The sequence below is a fragment of the Prionailurus viverrinus genome, chromosome D4, assembly GCF_022837055.1.
Source record: "Prionailurus viverrinus isolate Anna chromosome D4, UM_Priviv_1.0, whole genome shotgun sequence".
Taxonomy (NCBI): Eukaryota; Metazoa; Chordata; class Mammalia; order Carnivora; family Felidae; genus Prionailurus; species Prionailurus viverrinus.
The window spans coordinates 61,519,356-61,541,450 of NC_062573.1; the positions used below are offsets into that span (position 1 = coordinate 61,519,356).

At 38.1% G+C, this 22,095-nt stretch overlaps 1 protein-coding gene across 8 annotated transcripts in view; it reads left to right on the forward strand.

Moving 5' to 3' along the window:
* Positions 1-21,591, forward strand: part of AGTPBP1 (ATP/GTP binding carboxypeptidase 1) — a 166,005-nt gene extending 144,414 nt beyond the window's left edge. For 7 of the 8 annotated variants that reach the window (XM_047829664.1, XM_047829657.1, XM_047829656.1 and 4 more), the window contains 3 exons: positions 501-677; positions 4,320-4,480; positions 18,406-21,591. In XM_047829664.1, coding sequence (XP_047685620.1) covers positions 501-677; positions 4,320-4,480; positions 18,406-18,583 — 516 coding nt within the window. In that variant the 3' untranslated portion in view covers positions 18,584-21,591. Of the gene's footprint in view, positions 1-500; positions 678-4,319; positions 4,481-12,607; positions 14,909-18,405 lie in introns of those variants that run through there. The other variant, XM_047829662.1, reaches the window with a different exon arrangement.
* Positions 21,592-22,095: the final 504 nt, after the last annotated feature.

Here is a 22,095-nt window from a genome sequence, read left to right on the forward strand (position 1 = left end):
CTGTCTGCCTTCATACTTACGCACACCAGGTGAACCTGAGAATAATTTGAAGTTGCAGAAAATGTTGTGGGCATTTTGATTGTGATTGTCTTGACTTTATTGATTAATTTAGAGGTGGTTGACATTTATAATGTTAAATCTCTTAATTAGTAAGCCATTTTTCATGACTAAAGTTGTTTTGTTTTTTAAACATTTTTTTTTCAAAATTTGAAACATTTTTTACCATAGTTTTTGTTCACCTGTTGGTTACTACTGTGAATGTGATCCTTTCTCCCATTTTGTTTTCCAACTGATTACTGTTTGTCCAGGAAAGCAGAAAATTCTGAATTTGTAAAGAATGGTTTTGATGCTTGGAATAGCAGAGGACAAAGTAAGAAGACTCACATGGCCCTGCTCTGGTCACTGTGCTTTCATGAAAATGTTTAAAAACTAAAAAAAGATGTTTTTAATTAAAAAAAGCCCTCTTGAAATATTGCATTCTATCATTCTTATTTTTGCAGACCTTGCCTAAGATACTGAGCCATATTGCCCCAGCATTTTGCATGAGCAGCTGTAGCTTTGTAGTGGAAAAATCTAAAGAATCCACGGCACGTGTTGTGGTTTGGAGGGAGATAGGCGTACAAAGAAGCTATACCATGGAAAGTACTTTGTGTGGCTGTGATCAGGGAAAATATAAGGTAAGACATCTCAGGACTTTGAGTAGTAAAAAGTATTTAAGGACTTTCTTTTCATATAGCATTCTCATGGTTTGTATTAAATGGCACATTTGTTACACTGAGCTATTGCAGTCATGAACTTGAATCCTATGCAATTCTTTTTTACTTCTCTGTACTAAATAGCTTGCTTTGGGTTTTTATGAAATCTTGGTTGAGTCCATCTACATTCATAATTTTTAAGAAGGCATGTTGTGGTACACATTTTAAATACCAATTGGTAATTTATAACGAGCTGTGCAAGTAGTACATAATTAACACAAACTTTCTGTCATTTTAATTTGTTGGATGTTAGCGTGTTTTTATGCATTTAGAAAATAAACACATTACACTTACTTGTGAAGTTTTTTATATTTAGATTTTGTGTGTGTGTGTTACTTTTAAATGCATATCCCTTCCCTAAATTTTTTTCTTTACTAAGACTGGTGGTATAGACTTTTATTGGAAACAACTGGAGTTTTAAGTTTACTTTTGAAACTAAAGACTAATAAAATATTAGGTGACATTGAATTTTTTAATTTGAAAGACTGAAAAAATAGGCAATCAGCTGGAGCTTAGATAATCAACAGCAACCTAATAAATATTACAAATACTTGTTTTTCTTGCCACAGAAAGATTTTCATGTGTCATGCTAGTTATTCTTTATTCTGTTAGGTTTGGTTTGGTAAGGGGGGAAGAGGAAACTGAATCTAATAGTGATCTTTATATACCTCACATACAGATGGTTGGTTATAACTTTATGTTTGGAAGGAGTTAAAAAATCTTTCAAATGGTTAGTATTAAAAATGTAAACATATTATAGGTAATGTCAAAAAAGCTTAACTGGAGAGCCTAAGTAATAACTGTTACAGTCTATATCCAACTGAGAAGAAATTGTGTAGATTTTTCAACTGACATTCAAATTTTGGGGGCCTTGTAGAGTAGAACTTAATGAAATTTCAGTACTTTCTGTTGAGTGACTTCCCTAAATTTTAGGTTGACCACAGTATATTATTCTTCCAAAATGTAGTATCTTTTGAATTCAAATACTGTAAAACAGTGACTTCTCATCTACCAAGGATGTGATGGTGGTAAAAGATAAAATGTACCAGGGCGCCACTCCAGAGCCCAACCCCCATCCCCTAATCATTGCTGTCATGGACAGCTTTGGCAAGAGTCTCATATTCTGTAAGTGTGTAGGATGGGAAAAAAGCTTAAGAATGAATCACTTTTGTATAAGACAATAGGTGTCTTCTAGGAAAAAAACCCTTAAGCTATATGATGTATGGAAACAGACTGTAGATAACTTCTTAAAGAGATGCTTACACAGTCAGAAGAGAAGGCAATTTAAAGCATCAATGTTTTTGATGCTCCCCTCTGTGGGTTGGAAGAGAAGTAGAGAAGCTGAGACTTGCATGCCTCTTGAAATCAACTGTAGCATATAGCAAAGGTGTTTCCTTATTATATTTGGATTCTACAGATAGACTTTCTGTGAATTTTTACAAATATTCTATTTGTAGGGACGCCTGGGTGGCTCAGTCAGTTAAGCGTCCGACTTCGGCTTAGGTCATGATCTCGGGGTACATGAGTTTGAGCCCGGCGTCGGGCTCTGTGCTGACAGCCCAGAGCCCTGACTCTGCTTCGGATTCCATGTTCCCTCTCTCCTTGCACCTCCCCCATTCACACACACTCTCTCTCTTTCTCTCTCTCTCTCAAAAATGAATAAACATTAAAAAAATCACAAATATTCTATTTGTTTGATCATTTAAAAGGCCACATTTAAAAAAATAGTTAAAATATACTTTCAAACCTAAAATCTTAGACCACTTTTTTAAAAAGTTATTTTTTAGAAAGAAATCTATAGACTTAAAAAATAAAATGGATACCTAGCAAATGCTCATTTCTCTTTTATATAATTTAGTTACTAGAGCTACGTTAATTTAAAACTCTTATGGAGAGAAGTATCTCTTACTAATCAAGTTTTTTATTAATGTCTAAAATTCAATGCTGTGATGATAACATATACTTTTTATGAAAGCTTTTTTTGTTATTGTTAATAAACTTAGGGTTTTTAGAGCAGTTTTAGATTCATAGCAGAATTGAGTAGAAAATACAGAATTCTCAAATACCCCATATGTCCCCACACACCTAATGTTATACTTTTCAGGCTTGTTAATGTTAGCTAATAAGTTATATGAGTTTAACGATATTTTAAGAAACCATTCTCTTCACCTCAGGAATGCTCTTATATTACTAGATTTTAGGCTGTAAATGGTCTTTATTTTTATTTTCTGTGAACTAATTCAGAAACAGCCATGCCTTTCTAAAGCTTTTTAATTAAGAAGGCAAATAAATGTTCTAATAAAGTCAGGTTACATTCCGTGGAATGTTTGGACATGGGTAAACTAAGCAATCAGTTAGTCAGTCGTTATTATAAAGGAATGTGCTTTGGGGGGTTAGTAACAGTTTTTACGGTTTATTTTCTTCAGTTACCTTGTGCTTTTAGTCTGTTCATTGAAAAACTGTTTTAAAGTAACTTCTCTAAATGATGTGTACTCTCATTTGCACCTGCAACTTTTGTTGGTGTGAGAATTCTCTTATTTTAGAGATTCATTTTTATCTGAAAATTCAGTGATAAGCAGTGTCTTGGTTTATGGCCATTTTTATCATTTTATGTGGTAACATTTAACTTTTGATAAACTTTATATTGTTTATTGGGAAACTTCCAGTTAGAAAGGGTAGAGTTGGGGTAAAATTTTCTTCTGCCCTCACTAGACCAGATTTGAAATAGGCATTCTTAATTGACATGGAACATAGGAACTTCTTTTACTGCTACCTCATTGGCCTAGATCTGTTTGATTCTTTTTGTTTGTTTGTTTGTTTGTTTGTTTTACATAGGTACCTTTCTTTTGTTGATTTTTTACTTACCAGTTTCTTTTTATTTTTTTTAAAATTTTTAATGTTTATTTATTATTGAGAGACAGAGAGAGACAGACCTTGAGCAGGGGAGGGGCAGAGAGAGAGGGAGTCACAGAATCCAAAGCAGGTTCCAGGCTCCGAGCTGTTAGCACAGAGCTCGACACAGGGCTCAAACTTATGAACGGCGAGATCATGAGCTGAGCCGAAGTCGGACACCCAACCGAGTGGGCCACCCAGGCGCCCCTTTACTTACCAATTTCTTTTATCATACAGTAAAAAGTATAAGGTAATGTTTAGGTCTACAAATTAAGGCCTTGATTTTGACATTACAATATTTTAACATTGGCATCCAAAGTCGTGGATTATAAGAAATACTAGCAATATCTTGCAAAAATGTAATTTCACACATAAGCCCCAGAGTAACATAACCACAAATGTTTATGTTTTTTCCCAGTGTGTTGGTGAAAATTGTTTGCCTGTAGTAAATGAGAAATAGACATTTTAGAAATGATTTTTTGAGACCATTTCCTTTGTGATCTAAAATAATCTTGTTAAGACATTGCGCTTGTTGAGTTGTAGGTACTTACAAAGTACCAAGCTTTTAATTTTATTAATATAATTATAAATTTCTTATATGCAGTTGTAATAAGACATAGCCAGAGGATAGCAAATGTCCTACTTATATGTATGAAATTGCTTTATTTCTAGGGTCTACAGATTGGTACTCGAGAATTGGAAGAGATGGGAGCAAAATTTTGTGTTGGTCTGCTGCGTTTGAAAAGACTGACATCCCCATTGGAATATAATCTGCCTTCCAGCCTGCTTGACTTTGAAAATGACTTGATTGAATCAAACTGCAAAGTAACGAGGTAAGACACACTTGTTTCATTCCATTATGTTGTAGCATAATGTTAGACTTCATTAAATTAATTAAGTAGAGGAAGGGGACAGAGATGTTGATAGCCAAAAGCATTTTTAGAACTAATATAATTAAGTTCACACATCTAAGTTATTTACATGTTTAATTGTTACAAATTGTAATAATATTCTTCATTCTTTTAACATTGATGTTTGGATGAGACTGTAATGAAATATCCTTATATTTTGAGTGCATTTTTAGGATCTTACTGGTTTACCTTTAACCCAAAAATAAGCAATGTGGAAAACAGTGCTTAAGTAGTACCTAATTAATTAATTAATTTTATAATTTACATCCAAGTTAGTTAGTGTATGGTGCAACAGTGATTTCAGTAGATTGCTTAATGTCCCTTACCCATTTAGCCAATCCCTCCTCCCGCTACTCCTCCAGCAACCCTCAGTTTGTTCTCTGTATTTAAGAGTCTCTTATGTTTTGTCCCCCTCCCTGTTTTTATATTATTTTTGCTTCCCTTCCCTTATGTTCATCTGTTTTGTATCTCAAATTCCTCATATGATGAAGTCATATGATATTTGTCTTTCTCAGACTAATTTTGCTTAATAATACCCTCTAGTTCCATCCACGTAGTTGCAAATGGCAAGATTTCATTCTTTTTGATTGCCGAGTAGTACTCCATTGCATATATATACCACATTTTCTTTATCCATTCATCCATTGATGGACATTTGGGCTCTTTCCATACTTCGGCTATTGTTGATAGTGCTGCTATAAACATGGGGGTGCATGTGGCCCTTCAAAACAGCACACCTGTATCCCATGGATAAATGCCTAGTAGGGCAATTGCTGGGTCATAGGGTAGTTCTATTTTTAGTTTTATGAGGAACCTCCATATTGTTTTTCAGAGTGGCTGCACCAGCTTGCATTCCCACCAACAATGCAAAAGAGATCCTCTTTCTCCTCATCCTCACCAACATCTGTTGTTGCCTGAGTTGTTAATGTTACCATTCTGACAGGTGTAAGATGGTATCTCATTGTGCTTTTGATTTGTATTTCCCTGATGATGAGTGATGAGCATTTTTTTCACGTGTCGGTTGGCCATCTGGATATCTTCCTTGGAGAAGTGTCTATTCATATCTTTCGCTCATTTCTTCACTGGATTATTTGTTTTTTGCGTGTTGAGTTTGATAAGTTCTTTATAGATTTTGGATACTAACCCTTTATCTGATATGTCATTTGCAAATATCTTCTCCCATTCTGTCGGTTGCCTTTTAGTTTTGCTGATTGTTTCCTTCGCTGTGCAGAGCTTTTTATTTTGATGAGGTCCCAGTAGTTCATTTTTGCTTTTGTTTACCTTGCCTCCGGAGATGTGTTGAGTAAGAAATTGCTTTGGGCAAGATCAAAGAGGTTTTTGCCTGCTTTCTCCTCGAGGATTTTGATGGCTTCCTGTCTTACATTGAGGTCTTTCATCCACTTTGAGTTTATTTTTGTGTATGGTGTAAGAAAGTGGTCCAGGTTCATTCTTCTGCATGTCACTGTCCAGTTTTCCCAGCACCACTTGCTGAAGAGACTGTCTTAATTCCATTGGATATTCTTTCCTGCTTTGTCCAAGATTAGTTGGCCATACGTTTGTGGGTCCATTTGTGGGTTCTCTATTCTGTTCCATTGATCTGAGTGTCTGTTCTTACTGTCTTGATGATTACAGCTTTGTAGTATAGTTTGAAGTCTGGGATTATGATGCCTCCTGCTTTGGTTTTCTTTTTCAAGATTGCTTTGGCTATTTGGGGTCTTTTCTGGTTCCATACAAATTTTAGGATTATTTGTTCTAGCTCTGTGAAGAATGCTGGTGTGACTTTGATAGGGATTGCATTGAATATGTAGATTGCTTTGGGTAGTATTGACATTTTAACAATATTTGTTCTTCCTATCCAGGAGCATGGAATCTTTTTCCATTTTTTGGTGTCTTCTTCAATTTCTTTCATAAGCTTTGTATAGTTTTCAGTGTATAGATTTTTTACCTCTTTGGTTAGATTTATTCCTAGGTATTTTATGGGTTTTTTGTGCAACTGTAAATGGGATTGGTTCCTTGATTTCTCTTTCTGTCGCTTCATTATTGGTGTATAGGAATGCAACCGATTTCTGTGCATTGATTTTATATCCTGCAACTTTGCTGAATTCATGAATCAAGTCTATCAGTTCTTTGGTGGAATCTTTTGGGTTTTCCATATAGAGTGAAGAGTGAAAGTTTGACCTCCTCCTGGCCAATTTGGATGCCTTTTATTTCTTTGTGCTGTCTGATTGCAGAGGCTAAGACTTCCAATACTATGTTGAATAACAGTGGCGAGAGTGGACATCCCTGTCTTGTTCCTGACCTTAGGGGGAAAGCTCTCAGTTTTTCCCCATTGAGGATGATACTAGCATTGGGTCGTTCATATATGGCTTTTATGATCTCGAGCTATGCTCTACTATCCCTACTTTCTTGAAGATTTTGTTCAAGAAAGGATGCTGTATTTTGTCAAATGCTTTCTCTGCATCTACTGAGAGGATCATATGGTTCTTGTCCTTTCTTTTATTGATGTGATGAATCACGTTAATTGTTTTGTGGATATTGAACCATCCACTGCCCTTTTCAAGTTCACTGATTCTTTTTTCTATTTGATCCAGTCTGCTGTTGAATCCTCTATTGAATTTTTCAGTGCAGTTATTGTATCCTTCAGTTTTGTAATTTCTTTTCAGCACGTTTTTATATTTTCTGTCTCTGTTGAAATGCTCACTTTGTTCATTCATTCTTCTCTTGACTTTGGTGAAAATTTTTATGACTTTGAACTCTGTATCAGTTAAATCACTTACTTACATTCTTTGAGATCTGTTTGTAGGTATTTATTTTGTTCTTTTGTTTGGAATATATTCCTCTGTTCATTTTCAGTGACTTGTCTGTTTTGGTTCCTGCACATTAGATGAACCTAGCCGTCTCTCCCAGTCTTGACAGAATGCTCTTGTGTAATAGACGAACCTCCTTGATCAGCCTGGCTTGAGCTCCTAGTTGTCTGTCAGAGTTTTGTGATTGCCCAAGCCTCTTTTTTTGTTCTCAGTCGCTCCCAGTAGTTGAAGGTGCCAGGTCATGGTAGTATCCCAAAAAGGAGGATCATAGTCAGCACGTAGATGCAGGATTATTAGGAACTGGACCCTCTAGCAGCAGCTGAGAAAATATGTGGTTAAGCCCCTTCCAGAGAAAAACTGGGAGATGGGCATTTTTGCCTATTCCCTCTGTGCTAGCCTGAGGATAAAGCTGCAGGAGGTGCCTCTGTGCCTGGTCAGAGCTGTTTTCCTTGCTTGCTATCGTAGGATGGGACTAATGAATGCAAGCCCTGTTGGCTCCTAGGGGCAGGCCATCCTCAGGTCTGTCTCTTCGGCGGCAGCCACAAAAGCTGAGGGCCAGATGTGTGTACAAGCTCCTTTCAGGGCCGTATGGGGGACTTGCTTTGATTATTGGAGCCCCCTGAGGGGAGAAAGCAGTATATGTATCTGCTGGGTTCCCCAGTCTCTGAAGAGGATGACAACCCACAGTGCCTGCCAAGTTAGAAGTCTGGTCCTTAGGCTGCAGCTTTTAAAATATACACTGAAACTTTTTCAGGGGAGGACTGGGAGATGGGCAGTTTTGCCTGCTCCCTCTGTGCTGAACACACCATACACACACACACACACACACACACACACACACACACACACACACGTACCTATATACATGCATACATACATACATGCATATGTATACCTTTGCACACATATACATATGAATACACACACACACACAGATACACGCTTGGGCACAAGTCCTGCTGACTCAGAGCTAGGTGTTTTTTTCTAACCAACCTTTAATTCACCCATGCTGTCTTTAGCTGGGTCTAATCTGATGTGAAATTTATCTTTTTAATTTCTAATTGTAGTTAATTAGGGGGATTAGAAAAAAAACTCTAAAAAACCTCTTTGCGGAGGGTTGGGGGGATGATTTACGAAAAATTGAGAAATGTTGCCCTGGGGCATAAGTTCAGTAGCCAGTATCCTGGGGGGCCACTCGGACTTGCTTTTGAGCAGACATTCTCTTACTCTCCAGACCCCCATTTCTGTGTTTTGGCCCTAACAGAATAGCCTCTGTGACAGAACTCTTTGGAAAGTCATCTTTCCATCTCTCTGAATGAGGGAATAGCTTGAGGAAGGTGATCTGAAGGTCTAATTGCTCTTTATAAAGACTTTAAATCAATTATTCTTTTCAGTTGCACGCTGAACACCAGTATCTCCAGTTTCTCAGCTTTGCTGCAGCTTTTGTAATGCAAATCCTCGCATCCCTGTTGGCTTCCCCTGTCCTATGGACTTGAGCAAAGTGGAAGTTGGAACCCAGGCCCTTTCACTTCATCCATCTGCCTCCATCTGCCAACACTTCGTTGAGATCTCTTCTTTGCTTTTACTCCCTCTTTGGTTTTCTTTTTCCTGTGGACTGTCCTTTAGAAAAGAAGTTATTCTTTTACAGTCATCTTAGTTGCTCTTGAGATTCACTGTAGTTACCAGTACTTCTAGAACTTCCTTTTCAGTGAAGCCTGCGGTTGAAAATTAATCGTGTTTTTTATTCCCAGGGCATTCATTGGAAATTACACACAAAACATTTTAACTATCCCCGATTGTATTTGTTGTATGATAAAAATTTCATCTGATGTAACACTGAGTCTACATTATATCTTTCTTAGGGGGTGTGTTTCTTTTAGGTCTAAGCTGGAAATATTGGTTGAGCTCATTTAACAGCTTACAGCTATTGGGGCACCTGGGTGGCTCAGTCGGTTAAGCATCCGACTTCAGCTCAGGTCATGATCTCACGGCTCGCGAGTTCGAGCCCCGCATTGGGCTCTGTGCTGACAGCTCGGAGCCTGGAGCCGCCTTCGGATTCTGTGTGTGTCTCCGTCTGTCACTCCCCCACTTGTACTGTGTCTCTGTCTTCCTCTGTCAAAAATACATGGACAATAAAAATAAAATAAAAGCTTATAGCTATGTAGTATTTTTGTACTTAGCAAAAGTGTTTCTATTTTACCTGTCACCTAAACTATTAAAACAGTCCTTTCAGTGACTCTCATTTAAAGGATTTGAGAATTGATACATTTAACAGTGCTTCTCATCAGATTATGGTGATGGGGACTACATTTCAGGATATTAGGTATATAGAAGAAGTATTTGAAGTTTGAGTATATTTAAAACATTACAGGAAAGTGAAGCTGAAAAATACCAAATTCTGGGCAATATTTTATAATAAAAACATATGCTCATGTTTAAATGAGGCCTAATTAGTCTCTTATAATCAAATAGTATTTGGATATCTTTTTTTTCTTTTCTTTTCCTTTATTTCTGTCTTTCTTGAGATGGAGTCACACAGCATAAAATCAACCATTTTAAAGTGAAAATTACTGAAGTGAATAATAATATGTTCACAATATCGTACAACTATCAGTTCTAGTTCTGGGAACTCTGTCTAGTTCCAAAATGCGTATATCACCCCCAAAGGAGACCTTCATACCCTTAAGCAGTCATTTCCAGCCCCTGACAATCACTCGTGTGCTTTCTGTCTCTGTGGATTCACCTGTTCTGGATATTTCAAATAAATGGAACCATGCATTGTGTGACCTTTTATGTCTGACTACTTCAGTTAGCTTGTTTTCAATCTCTATCTGTGGTGTAGCATGTATCAGTACTTAATTTGTATTTGTGTGTACAGCATGGACATTAGAAAATGGGGTGAGAAATTGTTCTTAATGCAACTAATAAAAATAAATAGGACTTAAGCTGGAGAAAACCTTTAAAATACGCTTAGCATTTGTTCTACTTTATGTTAATGCTTTTTTAAAAATCTAATTTGATGTGTTTTGATAAAGATAGAGTACCTGACTTCTAATAAAGTATAGGGAATGAGTACAGGTCTGTAAATGAGTTAACAGTATAACGTTTCGTGGTTAAAGGCTCCTGCCCCTAGCAATATCAGAGGGCCTGGCGGGAAGTTATTGGTCAGGTGTAGTACAAAGATACTCATTGCTGCAGACTGTTAACACATGAATGAAATACTAACCTATGTATTTTCTGTGCTTTCTTCGTGTGAAGCTAGTGTTTATTTGTAAATATGTAGGACCTTTTTCTTCTGAGAAAATTAATACTGTTAAAGAGAAAATTATTTGTGACACTTCACAGAACAGGAAAGCAGACTACTCAGGAGGATTGCTAACAAGGGGGCTTTGTACTTTGGAGGGAGATTGGGCTCAGTTGTGAATACAGTGAGGAACACTGGTGACTTAGAGCCAGGGAGTAGAGTAGGGGATTGGCAGTTGGAAAGTGACTAAGAGAAACCATCCCAGGTAAGGGAGATTCTGGCTAAACCTACTTGACGGAGTTTTTGCTGAAAGCAGTCCAGGCTGATGAGATACAGAGAGTGGGGGATTTCGATAAACTGACTCAGCAAGATTTTTGCTACAGCTAGGCTAAGCAGGCAGAGCCCCTGACTGAGGACAGATCCCAAGGTCAGGACCTAGTCTGAAAGAGGACTGAGAGCAGCTGGACTCAAGCTTGATCACAGAGAGAATCTGTGAGTACAGATCATTTGTGGTCACATGTTAATGGCAGTATCTAATACCTAGTAATGTAGTAAAGCTTACTCATACTGATGTGCTTTAAAATTTTTTTTTTAATTTTAGAGAGAGAGAGAAGGAGCGGGGGAGAGGGGCACAGAGAGAGAGAAAGAATGAATCTGAAGCAGGCTCCATGCTCAGTGTGGAGCCTGACACGGGGCTCAATCCCACAACCCTGGGATCATGACCTGAGCTGAAATCAAGAGTTGGATGTTCAACTGACTGAGCCACCCAGTCGCCCCTAATGTGTGTTTGCTCTGTTTTTTATGTACAGTTTATTATTTAATCAAGCTAATCCTTAAAAAAAAAATTCCTTTTCAATGGCTGTGATGCGCATGCTTGAGGCTATTGTGCATTTCTGACAGACATTTATTGCAACCATGTAGAAAATTCCTACAGCTATAATTGCATTAAGATATTTTCTAGGCAGGGGTGCCTGGGTGGCTCAGTCGATTAAGTGTCCGGCTCTTGATTTTGGCTCAGGTCATGATCTCATGATCCATGGGTTCGAGCCCCGCATCGGGCTCTGTGCTGACAACTCAGAGCCTGGAGCCTGCTTCTGATTCTGTGTCTCTCCCTCTCTCTGCCCCTCCCTGGCTTGTGCTCTGTCTCTCTCACTCTCAAAAATAAATAAGTGTAAAAAAATTTTTTTAAAGAATATTTTCTAGGCAGATAAATCATGCCATATAATTGAAGGGTCATATCACAACTCCTAGTCCACTTGAAATCATAGTTGCTTATAACTAAAAGTGAACCATTTGTGTTTTTGTGAAATGCTCGTGTACCCACAAGTACAGAGGAGCCTAAAATCACCTAAAAAACAAAATGGAGCCTTACATGAACACTTCAGGACCCCAGGGCAGATTTGATTATAATGAAAGCTTTCAGGCTAATTGTAGGAGAAGGAAATGATCCTTATCATTGAGATCCAGATAAGTATCAAGTTAGTTATTGTTAGTCTCTAAGACAGCTGTACAAGGAATTTGATGATTGTAGATATTTATTCATATTTATGTGCTATATTCTCAGTAACCTCTTGGAAGAATGGTTATTCCTCTCAATAAGTGCCTATTTGAGACTTCAAAGTAAGAATATGGCATATCAGAACAAGGAAGAATACATATTCCTTCAAAGAGGCTTCATTCTATCCTCTGGCAGGTATAGAGTAGTCTGGCCAGGGACTGAGCAGACTTGAGGTAGGTTTGCAGAAATTGGGAAGCTTGTTCTCCCTGGGTTCACCTGTCCCCTCCCTGCCCTCCGAAGGTCACTATTGGTGGCCTAGGGCTTCTCTTTGCCTCAAGGAGGCACCTCAAGACAGCCCTCAATTCTATTGTTTGTGTTCTGTTTGTTTTGCTGCTTTCTGCTTTGCTTTTCAGCCTCTTGCACTATGTATTTAAAGAATTTGTCACATGCCTCCAGGGGAAAACTGTTGGGGTCATATCTCTGCAACTCCCTTCTTTCAGGAAACTTGGCAGCTCTGAACTCCAATTTTTGCCACCAATCCTTTGAAATTGCTGAAAGCTCTGATGACTTCTCTGCCTCTTAGCAGCTGCCCTTGCCTGGCCTTGGTTCCCTCTGGACTTTGCCCCACGCACGTTTTCTCTTGGTTGATTTTGCTTTGTATCCTTTCACTGTAATAAGTCATAGCTGTTAATACAACTGCGTGTTGAATCCTGTAAATCTTGCTAGCATGTCACCAAACCTGGGGTGGCCTTGGGACCCTCAATGCACATGCCCATTTTGAGTTTCTGTTAAGTTCAATTATTATCTCTGAGATTTTCATGTTCTATTGAGAATGAACAGAGACAGATGATAATGTAACCCTTTTTCATATGTGTGTAAACCCAGACTCAGAGATGAACTGACCCAAGATCATCCATGTGGTAATTCTTCACAAAACCAGGAATCGTGCCCACGTCTAACCCAGAATTCCCCTGTACTTTCGTTGTATCTTGTATCTTCCAAGGAACTAAGCAGAATTGCTAAAAAGGAATGGTTTCAGCCTTTGAAGCTGTCCGAATTATTGGGAAGCTTAACTGTTTACCACTTTCATTACGTATAAGAAATGTTTCTAGATCAGTAGTAAAATAAAGTAAGTTGGAGGTTAGTGACTTCATTACTATTTTTTTGAAGGCAGCTTAGTTATATATTATTTTCCAATGAAGTATCAGTAAATTAACAACTTTCTTTACTTTTTTTTCCCCCAAATAGATATCCTCTTATTAGAAATTCTAACTCTGTGTGTGGGTATGCACGTGTGCAGGAATGTGCAAATACTTATGTATACACTGTGGTCAGTTAAGACCGACAAAAATTGTTACTTGTATTTTCTATGGATAATTTTGTTTGCTTTGTGATATTTAGTAGATGCCGAATCTCTTATGAGCTAAGAATCAAATTATATAAATGGAACATTCTCTAATATTTAGGCAGATAGAGATTTTTCTTTCACCTGAGACCTGATATTTGAATACAAGAAAGTCATAATCGGCAAGTCACAAATTGGTAATTTGGACAATGGAATATTTTTCTGTTTGTGTATCAATTTCAGACTTTCTCCCCTAGGATATGTTCATTGTGCTGTCTAAAAACAGTAGGTTAGTCTCAAAACTGTTGAAGAGGACAAGGTTAAGGTAGGATTCTGAGTCACAAAAGTAAGGCAGTGGTTTTAGTCAGTGGCTTGATGGCAGCCCATCGCCTGGGCTCTGTAGGAATTAACAAAGATTGACTAACTTTTTTTTAACAGATTTTATTAATTTCATAATAACATTTTGTATTTGTATAACCTAAGAATTTATAAATGCTTTCCCACTTTACTACAACAATTTGCGAGGTAGTAGGTCTGATATTGTGATCTCTGCTTGTACAGTAGAAAAAACCGGTGTTGGAAACCAAGGACATGACTTGCTCAAGGTCATGCAGCTGGTTAGTAGAAGAGGAGAGGCACAGACCCAGAATTTCTGACTCCATAAACAGTGTTTTGCTTCTTTCATGCTTGTATAGGGAACAGAGCTGAAGATCTGCCTTCTGGTGTCTCAGATGTCAAGTCAGCTCTCATGCAAGTAGTTGGGCACACACTGAGGGGGATGGAGAATTTCTTAGGTTTAATTTTGTGTATGCTTAATAGTTTAACACAAGGATAGCCAGAACACTTTCTAAATCTGAATAAAGCAGAATTTTTTGTTATCTTTAGAAATCAGTTGGAATTTTAAACCTTTTCTGCATCTCAATGACACCCTACAGCAGAGAATTTCAACAGATTCATCCTGTGAGAAAGTCATATGGGTGAAGATTTTGGTATTTTTCCTGAAGCGGCATGAGGAAGATTTGGTTTGGGACTAAAAATGCTATTCTCTTTTAGAATCAAATGTTTCTTATTGATTAAAATCCAGAGTAGAAGGATGTTAGGGTAGGTGAACAGAGGCCAGTTATTGGAGAATGAAGCAGAAACAGGCAACGGGAGTTAACGTAAATGAAGAAAAGTAGGGGAACAAGAAAGTCGTGGTGGGAAAAAAGTAATAGTGACAGGAAATAATTAAGTGCTGATTAGAGTTTCTTTTTGTGATTGAATTATTACTTGAATTCCTTTCTGTTGATGTCAAGGGATTATTTATTTTATAACTCTAGGGCAAATTACCTTCAAGTCTTTCTCTTCTTATCTGAAGGCTATTGTGAGATAATGTATAGGAAAGCCCTTCCTAAATCATGAATTGTTCAAAACATATGTTGGAATTATTAATAAAAGCAAAGCTGAATTGCTGTGATTGGTCTTGAGCCTTAAGTTTTTTCACTAAAGTATAATCAGTGAGATGGGGTAATATAAAAATCGATGGTCTCATTGGCTCCGTGGCTTCTTATAAAGAGTTCAGCAAACATTTGTTTAGGGCCTACAATGTATCAAGCACTTTCGGGAGCTGACAGGAGGCACTAAGATGAGTAAGTCACAGTTCCTGACCTTAAAGTGCTTAGGAGACAGACCCACAAGTCAGTGGTTTCACCTGCATACCAGAAGCGATCGGACAGAATGTGCAGGGTACAAAGGGAATACAGAGAAAGGGCACTTATCCCAAGGTGGGCTTTCATAAAGGAAGAACATCTAAAGATGAGCCTGAACTGCAGTTTGAAAGAAATGTGAGTCGTTGGGAGAAAGAAGGTGGGAAGTGTGTCCTAAACAGAGGAAGGAATGTCCGTGAAGGTTTGTCATGTAGAACGTGAGGCAAGAAGTGGTTCAGAGATTGACTCGCAGGACTTGCTTGCTGAGAAGTGTGGTTTTACGACTCACCGAGTGGATGATTTGGGGACTAGGACAAGTGGCACAGGCTTGGTAGGGAGACTGGTGAGTTCCATTGTGAACATACACTTGAGGTGCATGTGAGATAGCCCTGCCTGGTATGCACAGTGCAAGTTCAGGGGCGAAGTCAGGGCTAGAAATTTGGATGTGGAAATGATCGGAATGCAAATTAAAATGTGTGAGTTTACTCAAAGAGGGCATGCTTATGAGAACAGTTGGCCAAGAGAACATTTTTATACGGAGGATGAAGAGCATTTGATCAGCAGGGAGGAGGGACAGAGGGGAATGAAGCACGACAGAGGAGAGGAGTGTTGGCATTCCTACCATTTAAGTGCAACAGAGAGATCTAGAACAATGGGCTGGAGAGTGACAACTGGAATACCAGTCGGAAGGCTGCTCTCGGGAGTGACAGAGGTTGTCATCTCCTCCTGTTCCCTTCGTCTCGAGATTCCCCCAGTTCTTTAACCCCTAAGCCTACTCCTTGCTCATCAAGAGCACTGATAGCCCTTCACCACTGCTGGATGGACTCTATATTTCAGCCAGAGTGTAGACCTTAACGAAGCAGAGGCCAGGAACGTGACTTTGTTAGGACCTGCAGAAACAGGCGTCAAAGTTTGAGTTACAGGAATGGAATTAGAGTGTGAAACCCACCTGCTCCGGGGTATCGGGATGGGGGATGCCAGAACACGGATGAAATTTATGTCACAGTCAGCATATGAAGGAGCCAAGACCGGGAATTAACAGGCTCACATTATTTTCTGAACATTCCTTATTACGGGATTTATTTGAAATTTCCAGGAGCTTTGTTTTCCAGGTTATGCTTTTCAGCCTTAAAAAAGTGCTAATCAGCATCTGATTGCTCCAAGTCTCCTTGATGTCTAGGAGCTTTTTTTGGCTTGATCTGAGGCATTTTTGTTACTTCAAAATCATACTTCCTCTGTTTCCTCAGCTTGTAAGAGTAGACTTTTCCTTTAAACCCTTTCTCTTAGTTCAGATTGATTAATATTCTAGTGTTCAGCTACCCATGTAGAATTAGGTCCTTGCTCTGACCTTAGTGTAGTGGCTGGGCTTCCTGTAACCAGCTTCCTTTATGCCAGTCTGTTTTCCTTGGTGACGGTATGGGGGTTCAGGGGTGCATCGGAATTCTGTGTTCCATAGACTTCCTGAACGATGCTTGCCCACCCACCCACTGCATGGATTTTGTGCTCTTCCTAGACATTGGGAGACCCCGCAATGCTGCAGGTAACTACACTGCTCTGGTCACAGTGCCTCATCACCATGGAGCCAGCCTCTACAGTCCTGGTTGGTGTTCTCAGCCCCTGTACCAGCAGAGTACATGGCTTTTGAGCAAACCTGCCTCCTCCCTTGCATTTCCATGATCGTTTCTTCTTGTTAGGACAGTCTCCAGGAGGAAAGTAAGCAGGTTTCTCTCCTCACTTCTTTCCTGCATCCTTTGCTTTAGCTGAAGCCTCCATCTGTTCTAAGTGTCTTCCATGGATGCTGTGATTCACCTGGGACACCCTGAGAATGTGAATCACCAAACTCAGGGAGGAATGAATTATTGTTTTTCAAAAGAAAGAAAGAGAATAATGGTCGTTGGAAGGGGCAAATATTTTTTTTTTGCCTTTTAATCTAACACTTTTTCTAAAGACCTAACAGTTTCATGATAAATATTTTAGTTGCATAATTGAATGCGGTGAAATAGTTCTTGTGCGTGATAGGTTGTAAAGTCTCACATCGTCCTTCGGGCCACTCAGCTGGCTTATCAGGACTGCTGCATCATAGTGCAAGCTCTGAACTTTTTAAGAAGTTTGCTATATAAGATCAAGGTGGTTTCGCAATCTATTTTTAATGAGCGGGAGAAAAACAACTTTAGGAAAAAAGATAATCTTACCAGATGAGTTTTGCTTTCTCATTTCAGAAAATGAGAACCACATAATCCATTAACTTGTCTTTCCTGCCTGAACTTCTAGATATCTGAACCGAATTTAATATTCAGTGCAGGACTTCTTTCATGCGAGCTGCCTAATGACATTTGCTTCTCTGTTCATTTTAACAGATTATTGTTCCCTTTTTATTGTCTGATTTTATGGCTTTTAATTGCACCCATGGTGGGAAATCCTGTTTGGAAGCAGGTGGGATATAAACAGACATCTGTGTGAAATTAAGATAGTTTGGGTCACAAAATGGGGACATTGAAATGCTTCTATAGTGTTTCTTTGATAACACTGTGTGTGTGGGCATGTGCACACATGTGTGTAGAAAATCTCCCAGATGGGGAGAAATCCGAATACTGTGATTTTTTGAAGAGGAAAGAATATTTTACCCTAGTGGAAAGGTTGTCTTTATCCCAAACAACCTACCTAATGAAATATTCAGAAGCACTTAGTGCTTTTAAGCAAATGTCTTATTCTGTGTCTCAAGGGAAAGTAATTAATCTGGGTGTGAGCATTCACTTGTTTTTCATTTTTATTCTTGACCAATGGAAACCGGATGGGTGAGTGCATGGGCCGTTTTTATGGCAAATAATCATTGTATAGACTTAGAATAAGTGGTTTCAGTGTTTAAATACCACAGTTTCTTATAATGGATGAATTATACGATAAATAAAATAAAGTTTATTGAAATGGTCTGTTTCTTTTCAGTGATTAAAATAGAACTTTTAACCCTGCAAATTGATGAAGTCTTTTAAAAAGGCAACCTCATGGGAGAGTTTCTTGTTTTTTGTAGCTATCTAACTATAGGGTGGAGAGTGACAGTCTTTTAATATAATTAATACTTAGCATTTCACCCTTTATGGTTTCAGCTATTACAAATCTTTTAACTTGTTCATTTGGATAACATCTTTAAAGCTAATGCAAACTCTTACATTATATTGAAATCAAAATTAACCCAATATGGTCAAATAGCCTTATGTTAGAACCTTAGGATCTAATGAAGTCTCATGTGCTCTATGTGCTCTGGCCACAGCCCTACCACTTACGTCCTGGATGAAGATGAGCCTCGCTTCCTTGAAGAAGTGGATTACAGTGCAGAAAGTAATGACGACTTAGATACTGAATTGGCAGAAAACGCAGGAGATTACGAACCTTCTGCTCAAGAAGAAGCACTTTCTGACTCCGAATTATCAAGAACATACCTACCTTAAGCCTTCTACCATCTCTTGTTAACTGAAAAAAGAAATGAAATATCTTGGGTTTTCTTACACAGGAAGTTTGAGAGAAAAGAGTTAAATAGCTAACTCGAGAAAGACAAAAAGTAACTTGGGCCTGTTTGGTTTCAAGACAATAAATATGTTATTAATTCATGATAACATTGGCACTTGTTTTATTTCAGATATTCGGTGCACTTGATACCGCACTGAATGATCAAATACTGGATTTACCTGTTTTTAAAAACCTGAGTATCACTGCATGAATTTTTATCTTTAATGGTTATATCCTGCATCAAAGGGGTAAATTTTAAAGTGTGTGAGAATATAAAATCTGAATTCTAGAGTGGTTGAAAATCCCGAGTTGTTGAAAACTAATATATATGTACATGGATTTCTCTAGCTGTGACTGTGTAGTGTGGTTAGACATCGAAGATAAGACTGTTCTTCAGAATCATGTTAACTGTGGAGTTGCGACTGAAATCACCCAGAGTTTGCCTTGAAACCATTACAGTCTCCATTTACCAAATTAAACAAATAAAAGCTGTATTAAATATTGGATTCATTTCGTCATCCTTTTTAACCAGCCCAGATTATTTGGTTTGTGGAATCTTTGTGAGGCTATTATAAAAATCCAACATCTGAACACACTGGTAAAAACTTGTGAAAAGAAAAAAGGGCCGAATTTACTGGTGTTAAGTTTTTACGGTATACGTGAAACTGTACCTATTGTAGAAGATACATTTGAACAGCTCTCTTCTCTAAAACTGTGTCTCGTGGGTGTACCTGAAATTTATCAGTGAGAGTGTGATCCAGTGTTAAGTGTGTGTCTCTGTATTAAGCATATTTAGTGTTTCCTGAGTTGTGTGATGCTGTTAGATTTACTGAAGGGAGTTCACCTAGGGCGTGCCGACCCTGGTGTCCGAGTCTAGGTGACCGCGATGATGGTAGACCATTTCTTGTAGTGACATCTTTGCGGGTTTCAGCTGCCCTGCTGCAGGAATGATTTTGTCTTCAAATAAAATAAAACTAGTTCAGCAACTCTGGATAAGTGTCCTAAGAACTAAGTTTCGGTTATAATAACACAAACCCAAAGGAGATACCTCATTCTTGGATTCTTGCCAGGACTCACATGCTTCGCTTTTGGTACATTGTCTTTGCTTATTCCTGGTTACAATTCTTTTATGTCTTTTTTAAAAACCTGTAATAATGGAAAAGAAAAGATAAAAGTGTATTTCATGTTTTTGCCTTTTCCAAATCAGTGATTTTCACTGTCTTTATTTGAGGCATTTTATCCATGGTATAGCTTATTTCTGGTGTCCTAGGAGCCATGTTTAAACACCTAGCACGGGGCAATTGAGCTCTTTTTCTCTTAGGAACCGAATTCTTATGAATCTCAGAAAATACAGACTGGATTGTGAGGATTGCCAATCCTCTTACTGTGTGGTGAGCTAATGTGGGAAAGATGAAGATACTTTGTAAGGTCACACCTTATTTATTTAATAATCCAATAATTAGTAAAGTAATTTATTTTTTATTTATATACTTCATATATAAAATAATTAGATATTTAATTATAATTTTTTTCAGAGAGTGGATTGGAGCCACTGTGTCTGTATGTAAATTTTTCTTGCTTCTTATAAAACTAAAAATTGAAACCCAAGGTATCCATGTATGAGAAGCAATTACAGTTACTGTAATGTGAAGAATAACTCAAAGCTTGAATTTATTATGTTGGCAGTTTAAAAATCCCTTACTGTAATATTTCATATCGATGAAGTACATCTTTTAGTGTATGTTATAAAACCGAATATGCCTTTTATTAAATAATTATTCACAAGGTGGAAGAGAAGCCTTTATAGTTAGGAAATGATATTTTCCTTAATAAGCAGCTTTGGAAAAATAAGAATTTAAAATCCTAACTTTCCTAAATAGGGGTAAAGCTAAATGTAATTGGCTCTTAGTAGCTAAAACTGCCCTAAATGTTATCCCTGTTGTCTATTTCTTTTCAGGATTTTCAAAGAATAAGTGAGATGCCTTCAGTGCCATACTTCTGAAAAGTAATGTGTGGCTGACAACCTGAGTCTAATGACAGAGTTTAGATTTATTTAATTTGCCTTGTTTTTGGAACTATGAATATTCTTAAATGTAGATGGTCTAATCCAGTGGTTCTCATCCTGTGTTGTGTGCATCAGAATCACCTGGGGAACTTGCTTCTTTTTTAAGAGATTCTGTAGACCTGCGTGGGCCCCAAATGTACATTTCTTCAAAATTCTCAGGTGGTAATGCTGTAGGCATCGCTCCGGCAGAACCACTGTCTCCCCTGATGCGCTCTTCCAGCCTCCAGTTTCCTAAGAGGAAGTTAGCACCAGGGATGGTTCCGATCAAACTAATTTGTAGAATCAAGAAAATAGACACACACAGATCAAGCGAGGTCACAGGGGCACGCAATCCAGATCAAACTAATTTGTAGAATCAAGAAAATAGACACACACAGATCAAGCGAGGTCACAGGGGCTCCAGCCCAGGCCTGCAGACAACTAGTCTTGTGTTGTCTCCTTGCCGCAAAAGGAGATGCTGTTGTTGGCCTTTCCCCAGAAAGGGAGAACCGTGAAAGGCTTGAGGGTCTGTCTTGAGTTTGTGAAATGTATTCAGGCGGGGCAGCATGCAAAAACCTATGGTTCAGATCAGCTTCTCCTTTGCTGCAGTCATAGTATTGTTTGAAGACAGGATTTTGTCCTGCCTTAGTATCTTTCTTACTCAGTTCCTGCCAGGTCTCCCAGTTTTGTGTGGTATTTAGAAACATGGACATTTGTCTGAATCCTAATTGCAAATAAGTAACCTGGAGTCTCACTTCAGATAGCGCACTAACAGCAATGAATACTATCTTTCTACATTTCCAATGTCCAAGTTAACATGACCATATTATTATAAGCACTGAAATGGATAATATAATGTACTAATGGAATTGTCTTTGTGCATGATCCAGAAATAAATGACAGTAACAAAACCATGAATGTATCTTCATAAATCCTTTTGTTTTCTTGTATGTACTTTAATGGTTATAAAAGAATGGAAAAATCAAGTGAATTCAATGAACCAGCTGCATGTAAATGCTAGGTCCCTCCATTAGGAAAAACCTGTTGAAGCAGTATTTCAATTGAAAGATCATTCTACTGTATCCATTAGAATGTTCTTATTAATATTAAGTGAATATTTCTCTGGTTAAAGCATATTTAAAATCCCGTATAGAAAAAGGAAACTTAGAAGGTAGTCTCATTTTCTTTATGAGAAGTCACATTTTGAAGGTTTGGTTCCCAGAATGCCAATTTCAGTTGTTTTTCACTGTTAATGATATTTTAAAAGCCTTAATATTGACCTACATGGTGCTGACCATTAAGGGCCTTCTCTTTCTATACCCCGAGCAGTAACTTAGGCCTGTTTCTGCTCCCTCTACCTCCTAAGCCTTCTTTATACTTCAAGCTCTTTTGACCTTTGGGCACCTTCTC